At 37.3% G+C, this 10,593-nt stretch overlaps 1 protein-coding gene across 1 annotated transcript in view; it reads right to left on the minus strand.

The window, feature by feature from the left end:
• LOC106872711 (acyl-coenzyme A thioesterase 8) overlaps window positions 1-10,593 on the minus strand; it is a 31,824-nt gene that overhangs the window by 14,095 nt on the left and 7,136 nt on the right. The window contains exons 2-3 of the mRNA XM_052972665.1: window positions 6,553-6,692; window positions 510-732 (exon numbers count right to left, since the gene is read on the minus strand). Of these exons, the coding sequence (XP_052828625.1) occupies window positions 510-732; window positions 6,553-6,692 (363 nt within the window). The remainder of the gene's footprint in view (window positions 1-509; window positions 733-6,552; window positions 6,693-10,593) is intronic.

The following is a 10,593-nucleotide window of genomic DNA, read 5'->3' on the forward strand; positions in this document are numbered from 1 at the left end:
TTGGCGTTAGGAAGGGCATCCAGCTGTAGAAACTCTGCCAAATTAGATTGGAGCCTGGTGTTGCCATCCGGTTTCACCAGTCCTCAGTCAAATCGTCCAACCCATGCTAGCATGGAAAGCGGACGTTAAACGTTGATGATGATGATGATGATATGAAAAGACAACATTAAATAGAAAAAAAAAATGAATGGCCCACTAAACTCAAACCTTCTCCCCTCAGATTCATACAGTTCTTAAACTTTAAACACATAAACACTATACAATAATGTAATCAGTATGCGTGCGCACAACGACCGGAAGTTATGGGATCTAGTACCGAAAGATCGCCGTCAGCAGTTTGTATCCGACTGCTAGTAGAGCACTATGTCTATAGCAAAGAGACTTCAATTTCAAACAGCATATTCCACACAACTATAAATACGTAGCAAGGTATAGCACACCACACTACACTACTGCAGGCACTACCTATTTGATGTTTAGTTAATAAAATATTAAAAGATTATATAAACCTCAATTTTGAATCAAAATGTTCTTTTGCTGAAGTAAGATCTTCTGGAAGAGGGCATTCAGGCATTTTCCACTGGTGTTGAATTGAGTCAAGTTCTTTCCGTTTGAATGAAAGCTGCATGTTGAGTAGGGTCTTTCCGTTTTGGGTGGCCTTTACAAATCGGTTGATAAATGTCTTACCATCATGCATGAGATCCACATGATAAGTAACAGGATCCTCAGATCCTGGTAGAAAAATGAAAAGAAAACTGAATTCAACTTACATATTTATCATGTAAACTTATATTTCAAAACTGTAACTTAACCCTTTCATTACCAACTCGGCTCTGGCTCTGTAGCACAAATGTCTTGTTTTCATAAGTTTTGAATTAAAATCTTCCACCAAACCTTAGTCACAATTTATACTCCTAACACTAGCTTAATGATAACTAAGTTATTTTACTAAATTCTTTGTGATATTTATATTAATTGAAAGAAACACAGAGCATCTCAAAGTAAATATGATAATGAAAGGGTTAAACACCTTGTAAAATATTTTGAAAAATAATAATGCCCAAAATTTAAATTTTGAGTTAGAAGCTGCCCTATAATGTAAACATTACAGACTCTAGCTCAAAATTAAAATTTTGTTTTACTTCTGTGACACTGTTGCATATCATTAGATAGATTTTTACGCTATCTGTAAATACTTTGGGTCAGTGATCTGAATTTGTTTAGAAAGTGAATTGAGTATATGGTACTAATGAGCTGAAATAAACAATGGTGAAATATCAATATCTATCATTCTCGTTCATCTCCAGAGTGATTCATTTTGCCTGGTTTTGAAGTATACTGTGTTTCTCAACACACTGTAATTTAACCCTTTAACATTCAGATTATTAGATTCACTTCAACATTTAAATTTAATTTGCCAATATATCTTTGTCGCTTTGAGACCGCGACCTGCTCACTGACAAAATTTTGTGCTGCATCTCGTGCAGCACGGAATTTTGTCAGTGAACAGGTCGCGGTCTCAAAGCGACGAAAATATTTTGGCAAATTAAATTTAAATGTTGAAGTGAATCTAATGGTTTTTGTGTGTTTCTTAAATGGCTTATAAACACCTTCCACGCTGCAATTGTTTTCGTTCCAGCACATGGTCTCAGATCAGATCAGATCAGGTCGCTTGCTATGCAAGTACATCTCCGTAATTCAGATTATTGTATTGAATTAATCATGCATTATCTTATAGCTTAAATATTTCAATAAAGTGATTGCTTCTTTTTACAATGACATTGTGAGGTAGGTGTGAGAAGCCAGACCTGGCCAGTTTGACCATAAAACAGGTAGATATGGTCAGTTTAAAAACTAAAGGATTAAATGGCCAAATTTCCTGGATGAAATATCATGAGAAAATTTCGTATTTTAGAAGTTATTGCATGTTAAAGATTTTGTATTTGGGTAATTTTAACCAATCAACAAAGTGTATTCAGTTGAAGAAAGCTACTGCTGTTTGCAATAGTAATCGAAAAGCAACAACTTCTGGATAATCTCTAGTAAATGTAGTTTTCAATCACATGTGGATTATTTGGTGTGTTCTTTAGCTAATCCACATGTAGTTGAAAGATACATTTAGTAGAGATGACCTGGAAGTTGTTGCTCTTCGATTACTATTGCAAACAGAGGTAGCTATCTCCAGCTGAATACATGTCATTGATTGGTTAAAATTACCCAAATACGACAACTTTAACATGAAATAACTTCTAAAATACAAAATGTCAAAAATGTTGAAAGTAAACCATGTTCAGTGTGAAGAAGTTATACCATAATAAGAAGTTTCAAACTGTTTAGTTAAAAAAGATAATTAAAAAATCTGTGAGCAAAACTGAAAAGATCCAAAAAATCTCACACACACACACACTACTACTAGATGCTGTTGGCTCTCAAAAACAAGATGGTGAGGTGATCTTACCTGCTACCTGGAGCCTACATGGCCACTACTAGCCAGAGACAGACAGCAGTGGAAGGGGTCCAGAGAGAGGTTTCTCCTACAGGAGTGATGAAGCCCTAGTTGAGGTTGAGGCCAAGGAAGGGAAATAGGAGGAATGCAACCAAGCAGCAAGGACCGAAGTGGATGAGAGAAGCGTGAAAGTGCTGAGAGTACTCAATAACCTGAGGCATGTATATTTGCTCAGGTAATACATTTTAATAATTTGAGGAAATATTATTTTGCATCTTTGACAGGGTTTCAAGGATATTTAAACAACATGAGTAAACAGCACCCACTACACTCTCGGAGTGGTTGGTGTTAGGAAGGGCATCCAGCTGTAGAAACATTGCCAGATCAGATTGGAGCCTGGTGCAGCCGCTGGCTCTCCAGACCTCAGTCAAACCGTCCAACCCACACCAGCATGGAAAACGGACGTTAAACAATAATGATGATGATGATGATGATGATGACGATGATGATAATGACGATGATGACGAGTGCTTAACATTAAAGTTTAATTATGAAATATTGTAAAAATGCCAAAAAATTACATTTCCTTGTAATCAAACAGTATGCAGTGTGGCTGGAAATACATGTCATACGGTAAATTCCAGTAACAGACCTTAGCAGTTAATCTGTTATTTGAGTGATCATTACATATCCTACTTTGTCATATTTTGAGCAACTCAGTGACTATTCCTACCTTCACATCCTTAATCACCAACTTGAATTACTCATCCCTCTGTAGGGTCAACATAAAGTAGCCCTTCGTTAACACACACATTCTCCTCCTTTAACAATCTCTCATAATTACACTTCTGTGCCTCTTTCTTGTCATCAGCAGTAATGGCAAGTATGTGTCCATCATTCCAGATACACTTCTCTCCTTGATGACTCTCTTGTGCTCTCTGACATGCTGTTTTACAATCCTGAACACTTGATGTTTTTGATCCTCACATTGTGGAGCAAATGCAAATCTCTTCTTTTCTGCTTGTTCCCAGACTTACTCTTTTACTTGTTTCAGTCATTTGACTGCGGCCATGCTGGTACACCGCCTTTAGTCGAGCAAATCGACTCCAGGACTTATTCTTTGGAAGCCTAGTACTTATTCTATCGGTCTCTTTTGCCGAACCGCTAAGTTGCGGGGACGTAAACACACCAGCATCGGTTGTCAAGCGATGTTGGGGGGACAAACACAGACACACAAATACACAAACACAGACACACAAATACACACACACATATATATATACATATACATATATACGACGGGCTTCTTTCAGTTTCCATCTACAAAATCCACTCACAAGGCTTTGGTCGACCCGAGGCTATAGTAGAAGACACTTGCCCAAGGTGCCACGCAGTGGGACTGAACCCGGAACCATGTGGTTGGTAAGCAAGCTACTTACCACACAGCCACTCCTGCACCTATGCATATCTGACACCTGGCATGTCATGTAACTTCTACTGCTCTGTCTACCATATCATTCCACCACCATATCACTTTCAGTCTAGCTGGGATCTTACTACTAGCCACACATTTAATCTGTAGCCTTGAGCAAGTTATCACATAGAAATACCAAGTTGTTATATATGCTATAAGTACTTAACTCCTTCTCCCGACAGTCATCATCATCATCATCATCATCATCATCGTTTAATGTCCGCTTTCCATGCTAGCATGGGTTGGACGATTTGACTAAGGACTGGTGAACCAGATGGCTGCACCAGGCTCCAATCTGATCTGGCAGAGTTTCTACAGTTGGATGCCCTTCCTAACGCCAACCACTCCGAGAGAGTAGTGGGTGCTTTTACGTGCCACTGGCACAAGAGCCAGTCAGGCGGTACTGGCAACGACCACGCTCAAATGGTGTTTTTTACGTGCCACCTGCACAGGAGCCAGTCCAGCGGCACTGGCAATGACCTCCCTTGAATGTCTTTTCATGTGCTACCAGCACAAGTGCCAGTAAGGCGATGCTGGTAACGATCACGCTCAAGTAGTGCTATTTACGTGCCACCGGCATGGAAGCCAGACTGCTGCTCTGGTAATGATCACGCTCGGATGGTGCTGTTAGTGCTCCACTGGCACAGGTGCCAGTCATCAAATTTGATTCAATTACGATTTCGATTTCAGTTGCCTCAACAGGTCTTTACAAGCAGAGTTTAGTGTTCAATGAAGGAAAGGTACGCATAAGTGGGCTGGCTACACCTCTGGCAGAGGCCACGGATTATGGTCTCACTTGGCTTGCCAGGGCTTCTCACGCACAGCATATTTCCAAAGGTCTCAGTCACTAGTCATTGCCTCATACAAATCAAATAGAATTTCTATAAACTTGTGCCTCACAATAAGTTCTTTTAGCTTCAATATCTTTCCTTCCCATATTGTTTTCTATTTCAGAGTCTGCCTAGCTCAAACTCCGAGGTCATCAGCCTCTAATCTATGTTGGAAAATGCACTTTTAACAAGGGAAGTGTCTGGTATTTACAATGCTCTGCCTATCCCATTTCCTGGTGAGGTGGAAATATATCTGACTCTTGTGTTCACCAGATTGGTAGGTGATGATGTGGCTGGTTGATATCTTGAAGTATGAATTGCAAATTGTTAGATTAATTGCATCACAGAACTCCTGTAGCCTTAAAACTCCCTATTCCTTGTACCAAAACCATAGCATTCATGGACACAACAGACACCACCATGGCGCTAATAGATATGTCTGTTAAAGTCACCAGCCACTCTGATTAAGTTACTGTTGATCCTTGTCACATGACTAAACTGAATATTGGGAGGGGAGATCAGAATCCTAATTTTTACTCCACAGCAAGTTTAAATAAGGTTTAAATTTCTATTAAAAGTTTTAAACATAAATATTAAATGTTTTATTGTTTTAATCTTAAATGTTTAAACATGAATATTAAATATTTTAAATATAAATATAAATACTATTTATATATTGAACTAAATATTTTCAATGTTTTATTTAAGTTAATTATTTCCTTTGCGCTTCATCTCTTCAACAATCTAATAGTTATTTTAACCAAGAGTTCTGAAAATTTCTGAGATCATGTAACCAGAAGAAAAATATATCAAAACCACACCCAACATTTTTTTTTTTTCTCACTTTTACTTGGATTCAGAATATCACAAAATAGGTTAAGAAACAGTATTGAAGGTTTAAACATTACCAGTCAATATCTCATGGTATGCAGTTTTTTCTCACAAAAATCATAAACAAGTTCTCCTAAAATTCTTCAGTCAGTGAAACAAAAGAACCTTGAAAACTACTCGTTAGGTGTAAGCATGTGGCTTTTATTATTATGCTATGGCTACATACAAAGAAAATGTGTTCATTAATTAATTTCTAATTAACAAGCAGTCATTAAGTTTTAATTCAAATATTAGATGATGTTTAGCAGTGATCAGTTATAACAAAACAGAGCTATGATGAAAGATGTTTCCTCTGGGAACATTTACCCTTTTTGTTCTGTGTCTAACACACTGAAGCTCGGTGAAGTCCTCTGGCTTGCCAGCTCCTGTTGAACCATCCAAACCATATCAGCATGGAAAACAGACATTAAATGATAATGACGTTGATGATGATGATGATGATGATAGTGGTGGCATTGGCAGTGATGGTGATGATAATGATGATGATGACTAACCCCTTTGCATTTAAACTAGCCATATCTGACCCAAATATTCTACTTGTTTTTTGTTGAAACTGGCCAGATGCAGCCTCTCACACCTACCCAACAATGTCATTCTAAAAATTAAAAAAATCACACCATTGAATTCTCAAAGTTATAAGATAATGAATACATAATTAATTCAAAACAATTTGAATAAATAATCATTACATTTGATAGAGTAATCTGAATGCTAAAGGGTTAAATACATTAACTAAAATGACCATTGTTTTTTAAGTTGACAGTATATAATTGAAAGGGGATTTGGTTGCTATTTCTAGCAGGTTGATTGGATAATCGCAGAGAGGTGTTGTCATGAGCTTTACTAAAAACAAAGGTTAATATGCAAAGTAATGACAAGAAAAGTGAATAGAAAATAGATTAATAACATACCAGGAGAAAGAAAATAGTTGTGCATACTGTTTACATAATATTCTTTGGGTACAGTAGAAATAGCAGCACTGATTGCCTGCAGCATGAGATGCCCTCCAAAGGCAAATTTAAAATAGGAGTGGACATGTAGCTTATTTCCTCTAAAATTGATAAAAAACAGAAAACAAAAATTAAATTTCTTTATAAATGTCTGAAACTAAAAAATTTGTTAAATAACAGAATATTCTTGACAGGCACAAAAAGAAAAAAAAAATTTAAATAAATGTATATATATAATAGGCTTCTTTCAAAAATCCACTCACAAGGTTTTGGTCGACCTGAAGCTATAGTGGAAAACACTTCATCAAGGTGCCAAGCAGTGGAACTGAACCTGGAAACATGTGCTTAAGAAGCTAACTTCTTATTTTTTTTACTGCCCACAAGGGGCTACACACAGAGGGGACAAACGGATTAAGTTGATTATATTGACCCCAGTGCGTAACTGGCACTTACTTAATCGACCCCGAAAGGATGAAAGGCAAATTCGACCTCAGAACGTAGTGGCAGACGAAATAGTGCTAAGCATTTCACCCGGTGTGCTAACGATTCTGCCAGCTCGCCGCCTTTGAGAAATTATACAATTTTCAATTTTCTTTTTTGAGTCATATTTTACAAGACATTATAATTTCCATTACTGGCATATCTAATTCTTAATACATTCCAGTAGATTCGAACATGAATATGTTAATTACGGTTGTATTTTGTTAGAGGAGAACAACTTCTCAGTTATGACAAAACTGTGTTCATAGGCCAGTTGATTCATTAGCACTTGCTGATGAATCTTCCAGAATGCATGAGGAATAAATATGCTGTTCACTGCACATAAAATGATTTATTCATAATTTAGAATTTCTAAAAACTTTTGTTGTTTGGTTGGTAAGATTTTTATATGTGAAATCATGTGTTGAAATGCATTTTGTTTTATCTTACGAGAATTATTATGCTAAATAGTCTTTGTTGTTTTTTTTGTTTTGTTTCAGGATACTCTAAGCTTTGATCTAAGTAGTGGAAAATGTACTTTCTGCTTTATCATCTGCATTTGGCAAGATGCAGACTCTTTCATTAAACATTGTATGCATAATGATCCATCCAAGTTACAACAGAATTCTTGTAAGCTATAACATATAAGTTTTTAACCGATTGAAATTGAAACTTTTAGGTGAAGAAAAGTAATTAGCACTAAAGAAAATTGTTTTCAAGGTGGGAAAGGGTGAGAACACACAATATTCCAATCAATAAATAATTAAATGTAAATATGCAGCAAGGGAATGAACCTGATCTCTGAGGACATGATTCAGTTATATTTGACCTTTTGAACATGTATATGTGTGTGTGTAGCACGCCAGAGCTGAGACATTTTGAAAATATCCCCAATGTAATTGGTAAAACTGTACGCACGTCTAATGTTAAGTAGACAATTCGTGTATAGTTCTGCAAATTATATTGATTTTAGAACGGATTGTGCTGATGAACCATAGATGATTTTACGTAAGTAAAAGAGTTAATGGCGAAACCTGGTACACAATTAATTCTTTATTTTTATGTATTTTCCATTTTGTCCTGCCCGCTTAAGCTCTGTGTATTTTTGCTGAATTTTTTCTGGAGAACATGATTTTTCTTTTGTGGTTGGGTCGTTGATGACCTCTTTCTAGCATACTGGATGACCACCTAGTGGTCATCCCTTCTTATATGCATATAATACAAATATATATATGTATATACAGATAAGGAAATAATTTTATTCTCAAACACAGGATAATGCTAATAGTATAGCATGAACAGGATAAACTATACATATTTTGCAATGTAGCAATGTGTGAAGTTCATGAATTATGAGCTATAACGAACCTTGAACTTCATACGTTGCTATGCATTTCTCTACATCAGATTCTCTGAACATCTCCACATAAAATTTTCCTGCCTATATATTCTCTTACTTATATGCTTTATATTTATCTCTGATGATGGAAAACCCAGTATATGTAAATGTGGATCAACACTTTGATCCATTACCTGGGATATCCCAGAAACAGCTGTAAGACACTGTTATTTTTATGTTTGCTTACTTCGCTTCAGCATTAAATTAATTTAAATGAACTGATAAGCTTGTCCTGCCTTGATTTTGTTTTCCTCTTCTTTAAATTATACCTACTGACTTGAAGGTAGGTTGCAGATCGCTGGTTTTCTCCCTACTGGACTGTGGCTACCACAACTCTAGCCCCCCTACCACCACCACCTTGTGAACTTGGATCCTAGTAACTTATCAACTAGAGCACTCACACTGCTTACCTATTAGTTTAGGTTACCAGTGACCTAAACTCTTCTTCTATGTGTGTATGTGTGTGTGTGTATGTGTGTGATATGTATATACATATATATGGTGATTCCCATCATGAATCACAGTTGAAATACTTAAAATATGTGGTGGTGTGGGTTATGGTCTGATCACCTATATAGTTAATCAGGTGACACATGAAAGAGTCATACCCATTGACTGGTGTAGCAGCATCATAATTAACTGCTACAAAGATAAAGATGATGCCTTTGATTGAAATAGTTACAGAGATATCAAATTGTTAGATCAGGTGAAAAAATTCATGGAGTATGGAGTATGGAGTTAGTCTCGATGAAATGCAGTTGGGTCTTGTGCCAGGGAGAAGCACCACTGATGCTATATTTCTGGTAAGGCAGCTGCAGGAGGAATACCAAGCCAAAGATAAACCTCTGTACTTGACTTTTGTTGACGTGGAGAAAGCCTTTGACAGGGTCTCCCAATTCCTTATCTGGTGGTCAATGCAAATAAGTGGCATCAGGTGTGGTGTGCTAGAGAGACAACTGCGTTGGTATAGTCATGTGATGCATATGGACGAGGACAGCTGTGTAAAGAAGTGCTAATCTCTAACTGTGGAGGGAACCTGTGGCAGAGGTAGACCCAACAAGACATGGGATGAGGTGGTGAAGTATGATCTTTGAACTTTGGGCCTCATGGAAGTAATGACTAGTGACTGAGACTCTTACACAAATTGTTAGAAAGGATCACAAAAGTACAGCTCCCAAAATTACTGCAGAGCTTAATGACCACCTCGAGAACCCAGTTTCCACAAAAAGTGTTCCCTAGGGCCTGCACAATGCCAGATTTCACAGGAGGGCTGCTATCTGAAAACCACTACTTTCAAAAACAAACGTTGCAAAGCATTTAGAGAAGAGTAAAAACCTACAGAATTGGTCCCTAGAGCAGTGGAAGAATGTTATTTTCTCAGACGAGTCACCCTTTACCTTATTTCCGACCACCGGCCGAGTATATGTGTGGAGACAGCCAAAAGAAGCATTTGACCCAGACTGCCTTCTTCCAACTGTTAAACATGGAGGAGGATCTGTGATGATCGGGGGGCAATATCTTGGAAATTTGCCAGCCCAATGGTTTCCCTTCATGGCAGAATTAATAGTCAAGACTATTTAAGCATTTTATGTGATCAAATTCATCCTATGGTTGCGGAACTGTGTCAGGAGAAAAATGCAATCTTTCAGGATGATAATTCACCAATTCACACAGCTAAAGTTGTTACTGAATGGCATGAGGAACATTCTAGTGAAGTTGAACAGCTTATCTGGCCACCACAGTCCCAGATCTCAATATTATTGAACATTTATGGTGCATTTTAGAAAGTAAGGAGTTGATATCCTCCACCATCATCACTACAAGAACTGGAGATTGTTTTAGTTGAAGAATGAACAAAAATTCCTTTGGAAACAATTCAAACTTTGTACAAGTCCATACCTCATAGAATTCAAGCTGTAATTACTGCCAAAAGTGGTCCTACCCCATATTAAAATAAATTTACTTGAAATTTTAAGGTGTTTCCATTATTTTGTCGAACCCCTGTATATACATACGTATATATCATCATCATCGTTTAACATCCGTTTTCCATGCTGGCATGGGTTGGACGGTTCAACTGGGGTCTGGGAAGCCAGGAGGCTGCACCAGGGAGGGAGGAAGAA

This window comes from Octopus bimaculoides, chromosome 1, assembly GCF_001194135.2.
Source record: "Octopus bimaculoides isolate UCB-OBI-ISO-001 chromosome 1, ASM119413v2, whole genome shotgun sequence".
Classification (NCBI taxonomy): domain Eukaryota; kingdom Metazoa; phylum Mollusca; class Cephalopoda; order Octopoda; family Octopodidae; genus Octopus; species Octopus bimaculoides.